General features: G+C 38.9%; 1 protein-coding gene across 6 annotated transcripts in view; it reads left to right on the forward strand.

Annotated features, from left to right (window-relative positions):
• DNAJC5B (DnaJ heat shock protein family (Hsp40) member C5 beta) overlaps window positions 1–17,181 on the forward strand; it is a 97,481-nt gene that overhangs the window by 48,072 nt on the left and 32,228 nt on the right. For 2 of the 6 annotated variants that reach the window (XM_072604711.1, XM_072604707.1), the window contains exons 2-4: window positions 5,726–5,854; window positions 11,124–11,213; window positions 14,288–14,415. Coding sequence is in view for 5 of the 6 variants with exons in the window: in XM_072604707.1 (XP_072460808.1) it covers window positions 11,208–11,213; window positions 14,288–14,415 (134 nt within the window). In the remaining variant the exon portion in view is untranslated. Of the gene's footprint in view, window positions 1–5,725; window positions 5,855–11,123; window positions 11,219–14,287; window positions 14,416–17,181 lie in introns of all 6 variants that reach the window. The other 4 variants (XM_072604709.1, XM_072604708.1, XM_072604710.1 and 1 more) reach the window with 4 other exon arrangements.

A 17,181-nucleotide genomic window follows, 5' to 3' on the forward strand; every position in this document is an offset into this window, starting at 1 on the left:
GAGTCCTTAGAGTAGGTGTAGTATAGCTTGCCTGGTACGGTGAATGTTTGGTGACCTTGTTTCTGACCTTGTATATTGGAGGGGGCTCTTTCCACGTCACAAGCTTCCTCTTTTCCCCACTGCCTATAGCAGTTCTTGCCTTGATGGCTACCAGGAAAGAAAGTTCTCTTAATTTATATCTTTTCTACAAATATTTGGTTTCCAAGTCATTTGAAGGACCAGAATTTAAGAATACTTGATAGGGCCAACCTGTGCCAAGTGGTGAATTTGTACATACTGGAGATAATAGAGTGAAAACTTTGTTTTAAAGTAAAATTTTATTATCTGCTTGTAATTATCTGTGTTTAAAATGTATATGCACAGATGCAAAAATACAGTAAAATTATAAAAAAATATATCGTGTCAATAGATGTAATTGATGCAAATCCTTCAAACAATTAAAATATTTAATTACTACCCAGTAAGCAGACAGGACAAATAGTCAGGATACTTACTTATGCTCTGAAATGCAGAAAGGGCTTCTTCAACCATATATATGTCAGAAATAAGTTTACCAAGCCTCCATCCATATGGGTTAATACCAAGCAAAGCATATTTTGCATGTTCAAAGGACTGAGCCGTTATTGGCCAATTCTCCCTTTCTCTCCTTACTCAAGGTTCTAGAGGAGGTGGAAGGTTTAACATTCAAATATAGATCTGATTATGTAGCATTTTTCATTAGAAGAAAGATTATTCATAGTCATATTAAAGGCATCTATGAGTCAACTTTATTAAAGGAACCCCAGAATGCAAAGTTGACCAGATTTCTGTTATCTGACTTTCCAGTGGCTTGTTAGCTTCCTGTTAGTACAATGACATTCTGAAACAGCTTAATTTGCCCTGGGTCAATGCAGATGGTGGACAGAGAGGGGTGATGACAGACGTTCATTGTGAACAGACTTTTAAGGTGAGGCACACAGACACTTAACCATAAGAACCACAGCCACGATAACAATAACTTGCCTGTATATAGAACTTGAGGGTTTTCAAAGTGCTTTGCATATTATCTCATATGATCCTCACCACAACTCTAAGGGGTAGATATTATTTGACAGATGAGGAATTTAGGACTTGCCCAGGGTCACACAGCTAAGTGTGGCTGGATCTGAGAACAGGTTTTTCTGGCTCCGACTCTAGCACTCTATCCTATGCACCACTCAATAGCCTTAAAGGGACACAATGACATCCTAAACTTTCCCATGATCATTTTCTGTATTCAGTCTGTGAAATGAAGGAATGCTTTATGGCCACTGAGCATCTGAGTACACTTAAGACACACTTGGGTTAGTGCTGTATACTTCCTGGGCCCATCAAACTTGCTCTAATGCTGGTGCATCTATGCAATCTGGCAATGCACACAGAGATGGAAGTATTATTGTCATACTAACCCTGGTGCGGATCACTGTGAGAGAGTGACACTTGTATTTCCTCTCATGATCTTTTCTCTGCCAATAAGCAAAAAAAAAAAAAAAAAAAAAAAGGGATATGGAATTCAACCTTGATGTTATCTTTTCCATCTTTCCATTCCAAATATTGTAAGATTAAACGGTTACAGTGCATTAGCTATTTCTACCTAAAATAAATGGAAACTAAAAATTATTTGTGTCTATAATGAGCATTTTCTTCTAGAAACTTATTTTAAAAATATTTTTCCTAGGAAACTTTCCTTAATTAAATAGACATTATATCAATAGCAAGCATTAATATAGTGCTTTACATATATTCTGTCACTGGATTGCCACAATAACCTTGTGAAGTAGGTACTATTATTATCACCATCTTATGAATTAAGTAAGCTGAGATTCAGAAGTTAAGTAATTTGCTTCAAGTTCACAGAGGTAGTTAAGTGTCTGAGATAGGATTTGAACTCTGGTCTTCCTGACTCCAAGGCCAGCAATCTATAATGATAATAATTACCTTATGATCACATCTTCCTCCAGCATGGTGACTGTGTGTTTCACTATTATATATGAAAATAAATTATTTACGTCTATATGCATATTTATGTAAATTTTTGATGAGAATGATTTACACACTTTGAGGGCATCCATGGTGAAAGTATTCTATAGGAACAAGCAGGCTTTCACAAGCAATATTCCACAGGCTTTACCATCACACATTTGACTTAAATTGAAGAGAATGCAAAAATATACTATATTTATTTTTTGTTTATTTTAAAATGCATTTGATTCAGGAGAACAAAACACTACCTTAAGAGCTCTACCATGAAAAGTTGTCTTCCATGGATATGTCCAAATTATACAAAATCACCTGGAAAAGCAGAGCAATGGAGTTAACCTTGTCCAGTGATGCTGTTCATTAATATCAATGGAAGCATTTTTTAAAAAGGGAGATGTATAATTGCCAAAGGTTTTTATCACTCTCAGGGATCCAGATCTTCTTATTTATGGACTAGGTTGTGTTGAGGTTGCACTAAGGACTGGAACATTGCAGAATCTCCTAAATGAAGATTCATAATCCTGCTAAAGTATTACTCTTTATTCAGGAAAAACACAGTGGATGAAAGATGATTATTGTATGGTCTATGATATAAAGTTGGATGGACATCCTATAAAACTTATCCATCAGTATGTATCTTGCACAGATATTGCAAACAGATGTGAGTTGGGTTCAGAATTGAACTGGAAAATGAGCTACATTGGCTTTGGTGAACAGCAAAATTACTGAAATGCCTGTAAGCTTTCCTGACACAAAAACCTGTCATCTTAATACTGACAATCTTCAAGTGTTGTGTGACTGTGAGTCATAGAGCACTACAGTTTTTGAAGAACTGAAATGAGAATAACACTAAAGGCCATGGAGATATGCATAGCGGGCATCAGTGGGTTCCACCAAATTACAAAAAATTATGGAGATGTCACCAAAAAAATGTATTGATGAAGAAAGGATTGGGCTGCAATTGATAAATGGTCAAAGGACATGAACAGGCAGTTTTCAGATGAGGAAATTAAAACCCATATGAAAAAATGCTCTAAATCACTATTAATGAGGGAAATGCAAATCAAAACCACTCTGAGGCACCACATTACACCTACCAGATGGATTAACATGACAAAACAGGAAAATGATAAGTATTGGTGAAGATGCAGGAAAACTGGAATACTAATGCATTGTTGGTGGAGTTGTGAACTGATTCAACCATTCTGGAGAGCAATTTAGAACTATGTCCAAAGGGCTATAAAACTGTGCATACCCTTTGATCCAGCAATACCACTACTAGATCTGTCTCCCAAAGAAATCAGAAAAATGGGAAAAGGATCGATATGTACAAAAATATTTATAGCAGCTCTTTTTGTGGCAGCCAAGAATCAGAAATTGAGGAGAATATCTATTAGTTGGGGAATGGTTGAACAAGTTGAGGTATATGAATGTAATGGAATACTATTGTGCTGTAAGAAATGACAAACAGGGGGACTTCAGAAAAACCTGTGAAGACTTACAGGAACTGATGCTGAGTGAAGTGAGCACAACCAGGAGAACATCGTACACAGTAACAGCCACAGTGTGTGATGACTGACTTTGATAGACTTAGCTCTTCTCAGAAATGCAAGTGTCTAAGACAACTCTAAAAGACCCATGATGGAAAATTCTATGCACATCCAGAAAAAGAACTATGGAGTCTGAATGCAGATCGAAGCATGCTATTTGCTTTCTTTCTTTTTGTTTTATTTTGTTTCTTCTTCCACATGGTCCCTCCCAAAGGTTTTAATTCTTCTTTATATGACTAATGCGAAAATATGTTTACTATGAATGCATCAGTAAAGCCTATAACAGATTGCATGTCATCTTAAGAAGGGGGAAAGGAGAGAGGGAGAAAAAATTCAAAATGCAAAATTTTGTGGAAGTAAATGTTGAAAACTAAAAATAATTAATTTTTTTAAAAAAGGACTAGGCTGGTCATGTACAAGGAATGGATAGCCCTTGTGTGCTGTCGGTGTCTACATGGTGTTAAGAGGAAAAAAAAGACCACCTCTAGCACACTGGGTGGTCTCACTGTTCTGAATTTAAGTTTAATAATTATGGAGGATAGTAGGCATGGATGGCTTATAATCTGCATCATTGGAGAGAATTCCTACATCAATGAGATCTCAGAATCATTTCTGTATTGGAGCAAATGTATCTATTTTGCTTCCTGTCTAAACAATAAGGTTCTCAGAAAGAGAAATTGTATTTTCTCCTCCTTTTGTAATGTCACAGTGTCCATCATAGCTCAATGACCCCAGCAAGTATGCAATACTTCTCATAATGATTTTAAAATACAACTGATTTCAGCAACACTATGACAATAACAGCTGAGTGAGCTCAGTGGTACTCAGAGCAATGGCTTTATCCTAAAATCAAATTTAAAAATAGTAAAACAGATCTTAATTGACTTCTTCTTTGAAAGAAAAAAGACCATGATCTGTGGTTTGGGAACAAGTAGTTAAGTATAAACCTGAATTTCCAAAGCAGATAAATTAAGGGATATGTACTAGTTGTGTGACCCTGGGCAAGTCACTTACCCCTGTTTGGCTTAGTTTCCTCATCTATAAAATGAGCTGGAGAAGGAAATGGCAAACTGCTCCAATATCTTTACCAAGAAAACTCCATGAATAGTACTGGTGTGCTATGATCCATAGGGTTACAAAAAGTCGGACACTGCTGAACAAGAACAATTTGCTTTGCAGGATTTATTGTAGAAAAAAGAAAGAAGGGGAGAAGGAGCAGATTCATTGCAGAATCCTTCAAATAACCACCTCCTTTTGTGTATGTTAAAAATAGGATTGATTTACAAAAACTGAGTAGAAATACAAACACTCATCCATTTGCAATAGAGAGAGGTAGATTTGGAATCAGAGGACCTGGGAATCAAGAGTTCCCCAGGCTCTGCTACCTACTTGTATGTGACCTGGGCCAATCACTTTAACTCTTTGAGGCTCAGTTTGGTAATTAGATTACCTACCCATAAGATCTCTACCTGCTCCAAACATATGATCCTATCTGTTGGAAACAGCACCTTCTGCTACTATTATCTTCTTACAAAAAGAGGAGAAAAACCCAACCAGGTGCCTCCTGATTGCCTTGGCCCGTGATATTGCATGTGCAACTAAACAGACCCTCTGTTACATCTGCAACCAGACCATATGGACAGAGGGCATCATTTAAGAGCAGCAGAATAACTTCTCATAATATAGTCTTTAGGTTTCCATTTGGATCATAGAACCTAAAGCTCCAAGGGCCCTTTGAGATTATCTGGTCCAATGTGCTCATTTTCCAGGTGAAGAAATTGAGGTTGTGTGAAGTGATTTGCCCAAGGTCCTACTGTGAGTGTGGCATTAGTGAAATGAGGTCTGAGTCAAGGTTTTCTATTTCCAGATCCCATGCACCTGCTGAAACTGTTTAGGTGTTGTTTTGAAAACAGGTAAACGTATATTTTAAAATGAAAGAAGCATTAGGTCAAAATGAGGGGAACCCCTACTTTTCAAGTCTAAACAACATAGCATATTTTGATATTTGAAAACACTGATTGAGAAAATCTGACCAATTCTTTAACCATTAGCAGCAGGGCTGTGTAGAACAATGGTTGAACATCCATAGAAAGTAGAAATAATGTACAGTTTGGTGCACTGGTTGTCCTGTAATAGCAGCCCTTATGGTCCTGCATATTTTATTCATGCTTTCTTAGGTTTTCCAGAGGGATAACCAATTGGCTGCTAGGGTAACAAATGAAAAGTAACCTGACTCCTTTGACCTGCTTAACCCTGCACAGAAAGGATGGAAAAGAGCAGCCATTTGCTCTGAAACTGAGCGACAGGTATGGAAAGTGTTTCTTCCATCATCCTTGTCCCGCATTTATTTGGCACAGTTATTTCTACACCAGCATAAAACTCAGGATACGTTCCCATTTGGAGGTGACAGACTGGATTACCTGTTTAAGGCTCTCCATCAGTGGTTTTAGGAACAGGTACTGTGGGTCCCTGTTGACACCTTAGTGTGTTTGACTTTGCAATTTGTTTACCTGAGAGGGAATGCAATTTTTGGAAAAATTGAATGTTTCAAAGAACATAGAGGTAGTACTGTTCAATGGTGAGGTTATCATTTTTTAAGCAAATAATGTAATGGTTTTTATCTGATGTTAGCTGTGAGATGTAATGTTATTTAAATGTGGGAATTTGATGAAACTGAGTGGTTTTCTGTCCTGACAAAGACCCATGAGTGAGGGGTCTTGTTCTCCTAGGGATAACTGCGTAAGGGGGAAAATTAATTTATTGTTTAAAAGTGAGCTAGAAATGTTTTACTCATTATTTCTTCCTCCCCCAATCTTTTTTTTTCTTTTAAGTTCTGAAAGGAATCTGTCAAGGGAGACTGGGTTTGGGCTTTTGTATATTTCAGGTATCTTGAAGAACTAGACCCTTTTGCTTTGTAAGAAAACTTATTTTCTCCTTAAGAAAACTTCAGGAGGGTTTGTTGTTACCATTGATGCCTCTGAAGTAACAACTTTTCTACTATCTAGGGCTGAAAAATTATTACTTAAGCAGAAGCAGCTCATTCTCGGGGCACTATGCCTTTTTCCAATTATAATATCCTCTACAGACAGACAAGTATGATCTGGTTTGGAAGTGAATGTTAGCATCATCCATTGTATCATCAAGACATAGATTTGATTAATAGCATGGCAATACAGATGGGAGGTTCTTTAAGAGAAGACCTTAAGTATTTTTAAATAACTTTTATGATTTGATGAAACAAAACCATATTCCAGTATAGGAAGAGGTGACTTTGCATTATAGCGTTTTATTTTGGCTTAGATGGCTTCTGGATAACTGACTATGAATAAATGATAAAGACTTTAATTTTGCATTGGATTGCTAGGATTAGAAAGACCAGAGAAAGAATTCATGAAAAATACATTTTACTTAAGGAATTAAAAATGAGTATGATTGCATTTTTTAGGGTAATAGATACCATCCAGATATAGTTTTTTGGTGGAATCTTTTGACTATGACTGAACAGTACCTGTGTCCTCAAGGGAGATTCCTCTTTAATAAACTTAATGAAACAGCTACAGAGTTCTAATGTATTACTCCATTGAATCTGAAACGAAATGTAGTCTAAATCAATAATATATGAAGGGTCTTGTTTCCTTGCAGCACCAAGGAGAAAGAGGAAAGCAGACAGTTGACTTTATTCAACTCACAACGCAACTCTTTTGTTTTTTAATATGTCTCTCCTTGGAGACAACTCACTATTTATCAGTATTCCTTCTTGGTTGTGTTCCATCATGGAGAACTAATCAGAACAAAAAGAAATATACTTTAGGAACCAGAGCAAAAAAGCTGAAATGTGAGCAGCAAATAGTATTTCTTATGGCTCTGTGATACTTAGTGTTTTCAGCCAATCTGAAGGTCAATAAGCGTTTATTAAGTGACTACTATGTACCAAGCATTTGTTACTCACTGGGGATATAAAGAAAGGCAAAAGACAGTTCCTGTTCTCAAGGAGTTTACAGTCTTGTGGAGGAGACAATATGCAAACAACTATATACAAGCAAGCTATGAATTGGAAATGATCAATAGAGGAAAGGCACTAGAATTAAGGGGGACTGGGAAAGGCTTCCAGTAGGTGAGATTTTAACTGGGACTTGAAGGATGCCAGGGAAGCCAGCAGGTAGGATGAAGAGGGAGATATTCCAGACATGAGAGACAGCCAGAGAAAATGCCCAGAGTCAGGAAATGGAGTGTCTTGTTGGAGAAACAAGAAGGAGGCCAGTGTCATTGACTCAAAGAGTATCTGAGGAAGGAGTAAGGTGTAAAAAGACTCAAGGGATAGATTATGTTTTATATTTGATCCTGGAGGTGATAAAGAACTACTGGAGTTTATTGAATGGGAGAGGGGAAATAACAAGGTCCAACCCGAGCTTTAGGAAAACCACTTTGACAGCTGGATGGAGGATGGTTAGATTACTACGATACTTTAATACTTTAAAGGCTCCCTGATTTCACTGGTATAGTCACTCTGCCTACTGCCACAGATTGAAATACCTCCATATCTGTTTGATCTTTGTGGTTCTTGCCCATGTTTTCCCATAGATCTTCTACACAGATTTTCTGTCCGGGAACCACTCAATGGGCCAGATACTGTCTCTTTTTTAATTTTTTTTTTTTATTTTTTAGGAACTCAGCATTACCAACATAAATAAACATTACTATAAAACAGCAATTAATTTCTGAATCTAGTTTAGCAGAACTGCCTCATCATCTAAGATGGTCTTTAAATGAATAGAAAGTGCTTTAGGAACTGAGGAAGAAAAGGGACTATTTGCTTAATATATCTCTCTGAAGATGAAAACGTACACATATTAGCAGTATCTCTTAATTAGAATACCAGTAGCTCAGTATTATCAATATAATTGAACAGTATCTGATAAATTAGAACAGTCCTTCTTTCCCCACTTATAGATGAGGAAAAAGGAGTAGGATTAGGGTATCATAAATATAGACCCAGTATGTAAATATGTAGGGGAGGGCATTTCCACAAAGGACAGACAGACAGGCACCACTCTGCCACATCATTGGTTCAAAGCCCTAAGCAAAAGGAGGGTGGGGCTGAGAAGCAGAAAGGGAGGAACCAGAGACACTGCCATGTGCTACTCTCCACGTACTCCTTATTCCAGGAGGGGATAGGAAGGTAGTCAGGTTCTGTTCATCACTAGACAATTAACGGATGCCCTTGTTATCAAATAGCCACGAGTGGTCTAGAATTGCCACTTGGTTGCAAAAATCAGGGAGATCAGAGAAAATCATACATGTGAATATTTCTTAGACCTTGTGACATTTTCCTCTTTTTTCAGCCACAAAGGGAAGAATTGAGCTATCGGTTCTATTTCTTGTCTCTTATCTTACCCTATGGCCTATGACCAACTCCTGATGATTGATTATTATGGACCATTTTCAGAAACTTTTTTTTTGCCAAGATGGAAGGGGGGTTGTGGTCAGACGGGTGTGGGAAGACTGAAGTAAGACCAAGTTACAGAACCACATAGAGATCATTTTAGGATTTCTCGTTATTTTCTGATACTATTTCTCCTATCTCTCATTGGGATTGCAAATGAACAATTGGTAACAGTTTTTCTTCTGAAGACTAAAAAATAAAAAATGCTTTAAAAATTTTTTGCTACAAAATGACTTGTGTGACATTTTACTTAGGATCACAAAATAGGATCCTGAAAATAATAGTGGAGGGATGAGTGGTGGGAAACAATTTTAATCAGTTCATCCTGACAACATCCTGTCTCAAGATTTAAGGCTGGAACATGGGGCCCAAAGCAGCATGCTGAACTATAATAGTGGCAAAAGTACAAGATAAGTGAAACCAAACTCAGTAGCAATTCATGTGAAAGACCTTTGGATGTAGAAGAAAAGAGTATTAGATTTAGAATCAGATAATATGGATCTTTGTCCTTGTTCTACTGACTTACCACCATGTCACCTTGGAGAAATAGTTTAATCTTCCCTGGGACTCAGCTTCCTAACATATACGAAGGGGAAAATAATATTTGTATACTTGTCCCATAAGGGTGCAAAAAAATACTTTGAAAAATTGTAAACCACTATACAATTATTAAATATCTATGATAACAATAAATAAATATGGAGAAGTTAATCAACCAAAAACTTAAAGTGAGGCAATATTGTGATATATTTTCTTTAAAAAGTTAACAATCCTAGAATGTATTGAGGTAAAATATTCAAATTAAGATTAGTAACAGTTCCACTCACTTTGGTCTGTGGTCAGACCATGCCTAGAGTATCGTATTTGGTTCAGGTTGCCACATTTTAAGAGAAACATTGACAAATTGGAAATCCACAAAGAAAAGCAATCAAAATGAGGTCCAGAAACTGTCATTCTTATGAGGAACAATTCTGTCACTACTTATGTGATCTTAGGCAAGTTGCATGTCCCTCTGAGATTTAGTTTCCTCATTTGAAAAATTTAGGGTTTGAATTAGATGATTGCTAAGGTCCCTTTCAGGGGCAGCTAGGTGGTGCAATGGATAGAGCACCAGGTCTGTAGTCAGGAAGATACATTCCTGAGTTTAAATTTGACCTCAGATACTAGCTGTGTGATCCTGGGCAAATCACTTATCCCTGTTTACCTCAGTATCCTTATCTGTAAAATGATCTGGAGAAGGAAATGGCAAACCATTCCAATATTTTTGCCAAGAACATCCCAAAAGGGGTCACGAAGAGTCGGACATGACTGAAACGACTCAACAACAAATTCTGATAACACTTCAAATATTTGAATACAACTCTCATATCAAATAACCCTTAGCTATTTCTTCTCTAGGTTAAATTCATAGAAACATAGCATGATAGAATTGAAAGGGACCTTGTTGTTCAGTCACTTTAATCATGTCCAACTCTTTGTGCCCCCTTTTGGGATTTTCTTGGCAAAAATATTGGAATGGTTTGCCATTTTCTTCTCCAGATCATTTTACAGATGAGGAAACTGAGGCAAACAGGGTTAAGTGATTTGCCCAAGGTCACACAGCTAGTAAGTATTTAAGGGTGGATTTGAACTCAGGAAGATGAGTCTTCCTGACTCCAGGCATGGCATTCTATCCACTGTGCCACCTAGCTGCCCTATTATCAGAGTAGTGAAACTTATGAAATAGACCTTAGAGATCATTTTGTTCAACCTCATTTTATAGATGAGGAAAAAGAAACTTAATATCAAGTTCGAAGGACTAGATATATTCATTAATGCTCCAGAAGGCAAAACTAGCATCACCAACCACTAATTCATTAAGCACCAACTGTATGCAAAGTATTTGGCTGAAGGAGCTTAGAAAATTGACTTAATTAATGGAACTTAAAATCTAGTAGATTTTTGTTTCAATGTAATAAGACAATTGTCTACAATTATATTTATACAGCAATAGAATGAAATGTCTTGATGAGCTCTCTGTCATTGGAAGTCTAGTGGAGACAGGATGACCCCCAGGCAAGGATGTTGTAGAGGGGACTCCTGACCTCTAAGGGGTCCTTCCATCTCTAAGTTCTGTGATTCTGTATTCCCAGGACTAGAACCTCATTGTAAAGAACAGGAAATGGAGGCAGAGAGGAAAGAAGTTGTCCTGAATTCACAAGGAGAATCCTGAGGACATGGAGGCACGGTAACATTGCGTGGCCGTAATTAACCATGGCGTCCAAGCCATGGCTTGGGGGACCCCTGATACTTAGCTAACCTTAAGATACGAAAAACCCATGATGTACTGGAAAGAGCCCTGGAGTAGAAATCAAAGAACCTAAGGCTGAATTTTAGTTCCACTAATTCCTACCTGTACAGCATTGGATAAAATGTTGTTTAGTCATTTTTTTTTTCAGTCATAGCCAACTCTTTAGGGCCACATTTGGGGTTTTCTTGAAAAAGAGACTGAAGTGGTTTGCCATTTCCTTCTCCAGTTCATTTTACAGTTGAGGAAACTGAGGCAATTGCCCAGGGTCACACAGCTAGGAAATATCTGAGATCAAATTTGAACTCTGGTGTTCCGAACTCCAGGCCCAGCATTCTATTCACTGCACCTCAGTTTACTCATCTAAAATGAAAGGGATGGACTAGATATGAGTTTCTTAACTTGAAATCCATGAACTAAATTTTAAAAAAAGTTTTGATAACTGCATATCAGTATGATTGGTTTCTCTGTGTACTGCATTTATACATTTAAAAACACTCTTCTGAGAAGGGGTCCATAGGTTTCAGCAAATTGCCATGAGTATAAAAAAGACTGAAGAGACCCTGGAGTTGGAGAACTCCAAGGTCTTCCCCAGTTTTAAATCCCATGATCTAAGATCCTTAACTCAGAAGTATTCTTGTCTGGAGCCCTAGAGAAATCCTTCCTTTTACACTGCAGGATCTCAGATGTCCCAGACTGACTGTTGCTTACACACCAGGGAGCTCGCTGCCAGGGCTCATTGAAGGTTGAATTCCTCTTTAGAGACTGAAACCCCTGATGTAGTAAAAAGAGCCCTGGATTTGGAGTAAATAAAGGGATCTGAGCTTGAATCTCAACTCTGCTAATTCCTACTTATGTGGCATTGGGTAAAATTGCTTAAACTCTCTGAGACTCAGTTTACCAGAGAGTCCTGAGATTTGCAATGGGAATGGGGGTAGAAGGTGAGGATGCAAACACGGGCATTCCTTATGTGTCCCAAAGGCAGCAGAGTGCTGTGGATAAGAGTGCTGGACCAGGTCAAAGAGATCTGGGTTCCAATCCTGCCTCAAATAAATGTATATCAATTTACATCTTAGGGCCTCAAGTTCCTCATTTGCAAAATGAAAGAATGAATCAGACTTGATGGCTTCTAAGGTCCCCTCTAGTTCCTAATCTATGCACTTGTGACTAGGGGACTTGAGTGACAGCTCCAGGGCCCACTCCTCTCAGGGCCCTGAATGAAGGATGCAGCTTCCTTTCTGATGTGTACCCAAGACTTCTCCAGCCACCAGAGGTGTTGGCCCTCCAAGGTGCAACAGGGCTGGGGAGGGAAGGAAGAGGAAGGGCAGGATGGGAGTCCAACAAAGCCCTCTGATATGCCCAGGGCAATGTCTAAGGTTTCTCTTCAGATCCTCCCAAAGAGCTGGTAGGCAGGACCCTTCCCCATGGTGAGAGTCCCCAGGGACCCCCTGAAACCCAGGGTTCCCCAGGCTTCAAGGATCACAGGCACTGTTGTTATTTGTCCTTTGTTCTTAAAGAGGACCATGACATCAGGGAGGTGTTGTCATGACATGTAAGTTTGTTGGATTATAATGAGGGAGGGCTGGGCAAAGTCACCAGCCTCACTTTGTCCTCTGGAGCCACCTGGGTCCAGTGACCAGATATAGATCAAGACGACTGGAGATGGCTTCCTTCAGGCGCTGAGACCCCCACCAGACAACCAAGGTCAGGGTTGCACAGAGAGGTTGCCAACACCTCCCCTGCCAAGACCTGGTCCTACCTGATGTCTACAACCCCAGATGAGGTGTTCTGGCACTCCCGCCCCAAGAAGGGGAAACCTGGGGGTCTTTGTCCATTCCCCTTCCCCCACAAAATCATGCCCCTTTGCTGCTACTTCATCCTGGCAGAGCTGACTGACTCCAGCAGGCCTTCAGCAAGGCAAGGTAGAGTAGCAACCAGTGTGCTGGGCTTGATTGAAGTCAGGAAGCCCTGGGTTCAAATCCCCTCAGAAAATTACCATTGTATGATACTTACTCACACGTGTGACCTCTGAGACAATCACTTCTCTAGCCCTCAGCTTCCTCATCTGTAAAATGGAGGGAGGTAGACTCAGCTTGAAATATTCCTATCTGCACCTCGGGCAAGTATAATAATAATCCATGCATGGGACAAGAAACCAAAAGTGTGCCCTTAGTGGGGAGGGGGCAGTAAAAAAAGAAGGGCAAGGGCTACCACCCCATTGGAAGCAGAAAGAGATACCTGGTAATCCCAGGATAAGTCCAGGCTGCCACAAAGGGGTGGTGTGTGGGAGAGCAGTGCAGAGTGGCAAAGAAGTTCATCCCTAGCCTGCCATCTGACAACTTCTTATTTTAACTAATTATTCTAGCTAGTTTTGTTGTTTTACACAGCTGACTACTCTAAGAGCTATCATATTAAATATATGAATTAAATACTCATCCTCTAAATTCAGCAACCTGGAACAAAGCCCCAGGCACCCTATCCTAGTTATGGTTCTGACCTTGAGACTCCAAATCTCTAGAGAAAATCTGACCTGGCTTCTTAATGGGACTCTGCTCAAGGCTATTTTCTCTCTTTTGTATCTAAGGAAGCACAGATTTTTTAAAAAGTGATTTCTTTATTAAGGACTGTATCTCTAAAGTCACAGACAAAGTAAGGCAAAGGATTGCCTGATAAATTTGGAATTGTCTCAATGACCAGTAAGAAATAATTTGGAACAGCCACAAACACAAAAATCTACTTTTTCCTGGTTTATCAGGAATGGCTTTCTATGATCTGCATTCACTGGGGCTTTACTTGCACAATACTTTGTCTTTCTTTATCTGTATATTCCAATTTGGGTCCTCTTCCAAGGTTCTTCCCAGCTCTTTTTGACTGTTGTTTTGCTATTAGCACACAAAACCCAAGACTGTCATTTTACAAAGGGATTTAAGAAAATAAAAAATCAGAAAATTCCAAAAGTAGAACTCAGGGTGTGTAACCCTTGTGGTCATCTTTTCTCCGGTTTTGCAGTCTGAGAGATACGCAAGTCAGATGGCTGACCACAGACAGCGGACTCTGTCAACATCTGGAGAAGCTTTATATGAAATCCTTGGTCTACAGAAGGGGGCATCACAAGAAGAAATTAAGAAAACCTACAGGTACAGATGAGGTTGCCGTGATGGTGTTTCCTGTGGAGCTATTTTGTGATTGATTTTGGTGCTACTGATGAAAGAAAATTAATCTCTGGCTAATACCAGGTTTTGTGAATTTAGCACCTTGGGGCCCATCTGTTCTAAGTTCATAGGCAATGTAGGCATTAGAGGTTGAAATAAGTTCCTTGAGAGTAGGGACCATTTATTTAGTTTCATTAATATTTGCATCCTCCGGATCTAGTAGGCATTTATTGAAGTGCTCCTGAATTGATTTCATTGATCTAAAGGAACTTGTCCCCCAGCAAGACTCTGTAATAATATCAAGCTTAGAGGACAAGGATAACATAGGCATATTAAGTTTTCAGTATCACAGTGAGACAGACAGACAGACGGTTTGCTGGGGAACCATGATTTGGGCTGCTGTATAGTGCAATCTATGGCAGAGAAAGTATGGGGCCTGGTTTGACATTGTGAGCTGAGAACAAAATACAAAATATTCTAAGCAAAAGTAATTTAGGAAGAAGTTTGTTAAGGTGCCCAACAGAGAGGAGAGCCAAAATAGGTGGCTTGCTCCCCCCAAACCTCTAGCTGCATATTATATAGGACACAATCAAAGGAGCAAATAAACGGTACTTGATTGGTTAATACATAGTAAATTTTCTGAATAAGGCACATAAGTTGATTGAACTTCACATAGATTAATTAAAATGTACTTCTCAGTAAACCAGAAATTAACCGAACCTTCCGAACATCAGTCTTGGGTTTCTTGAAGTTTTCTGGGATCAGTACAACCTGGGGGGGGGTCTTTGTTAAGAATTAAACTAGTCTAGTTATCTAAGTACTACATGTCTGCTTACTTGTCATGCAAGACTGGATTCAAACAATGAAATAATTAATAATCTTTCCTACAACTCAGAACTTAATAATTTTATCTAAAAATTGGTAATTAATCATTTTAGCTACAACATTTTATAGCAGAGCTCTTCTTAAGCTTTAGCTCTATCTTCTCACACCCCACCTGGTTTTCCAGTTAGCTCGATCCTAAGCAAAGAATGTAATATTCTGTGCTCAAAAATTCTACAGCTTGGCTATACGTGGGGGAAGAAGCGCTGGGGTCAGGATCAGAAGGCCCGAGGTCAAGGTCTGGCTCTGACACTTAGGAACTGGGTAACCTGGGACAAATCCTTCATCTATAAAGTGAGGCGTTTATTCTCAGGTCCTTTTCAGCACCAGCATTTTGTCTTTCTTTTAAAATCTTTTTTGAATGGTTATTTTCAAATTAAACTAATTCATGCTTAATTCACGCTGTAAAGCATTTAAACTTTTTCAGTTTCCTTGTTTTTTAAATGAACTTGATAATGTCTAAGACACCTGACAGATTAAACAGTTCTGTGACTGTGTTATTTTCCTCCTTCGGGTCAGAAGCCTACATTTTCTCTGCAGCTCTCATGTTGGCGCTTACTGATTTACATAGTAACAATTCTGTACTTAATTCACATTAATTATCTTACGTTAATTTTAAAGTTTATTTTCCTTTAGTTTATTTGGAAGAAGGGACTTGGAGTAAATTACAAAGAATCTAGCCTGTTTAACCAAAGGAGTTCTGGGAAGCTTCATCTCTGAGGGGTACAGGTCTGTCTCCTACTAAAGCTCTTGCAGTACGGTTATGCTGACCTGTTTGGGTAGATACAAGTGAGGAACTTAGCCCATTTATACCTTGCTTTTCCACTTTCTAAGAAGGAAGGATCACAGATCAAGAGATGGAATGGACCTAGGAAGTCATCTATTCTGGTCCCATTTTATAGCAGAGAAAACTGAGGCACGCAGGAAAGATAAATTAGTTGCCAAACGTTGCACAGATACTGAGTACTAGAGTTCAGGTTTAGAATCCAGGGCCTCCTAGCTCCCAGATCAGTACTCTTTCCACTATACTAGGGGTGGGGAACTTTCTGCCTCCCCTCCACCCTTCCACCCCTCCACTCCTCTACCCTTCTACCCTTCTACTATACCACATTATTTTCAAAAGGAAGTCTGCCTTCCAGGCTATATTTATATATCTCAAAAGGGGGGGCAATCTATTGATTTGATCCAACCAATTCAAAGGAAAAATAATTCTTGATCTTAGCCAAAAGGCCAAAACCCCAATTAATTAGGCTGTAACTATATGGGATGAATGACTCAAACTAGAAACCAAAGATGCAATACAACTTGATCAGAAATTCCTTTCTACAGGGGCTCTGGTTTGAATTGATGGTTTCAACCCACTATCGCAAATAGCACAAAGTGAGATCTCCACTGTGATATGAAGTGCCAATTTAGTTACAGAAAATTCTGTTACAGTAGCAATGATGGCCCAGATGGCAAGGTCTTTTTATTTCCTCTTCCATGTGGATGCCTAATGAAGACAAAACCTTTGTCTTTTTCTACTTTTTGTTGATCTTTCCAAAGTAAATATCCCCTTAAGTTGAAAGGAAAGGGGTCCGGAAGCAGGGGGTATCAACCTGGCTGATGCAGCTCTCCTACACTGACCCACTAAAAGTGACTCTGAAATCCCTGGTTTTGACCACCCTTCCACAGCAACAAATCACTCCGTCCCAAAGAAGTGACATTACATAGGCAACAGTGCTTCAACAACAGGCCCCATCCCTGCCCCAGACCAGCATATGGCAATATCGAACGATATCTTTTAAAAATGTCTTTGGTTTCTCACTTCTTCAAGTGAATGTGACTTGTAATAGCTTTCCTTACTTTTTTTAATTAAAAATTATGGGT

This window comes from Notamacropus eugenii, chromosome 4 (assembly GCF_028372415.1).
Source record: "Notamacropus eugenii isolate mMacEug1 chromosome 4, mMacEug1.pri_v2, whole genome shotgun sequence".
NCBI classification, from domain to species: domain Eukaryota; kingdom Metazoa; phylum Chordata; class Mammalia; order Diprotodontia; family Macropodidae; genus Notamacropus; species Notamacropus eugenii.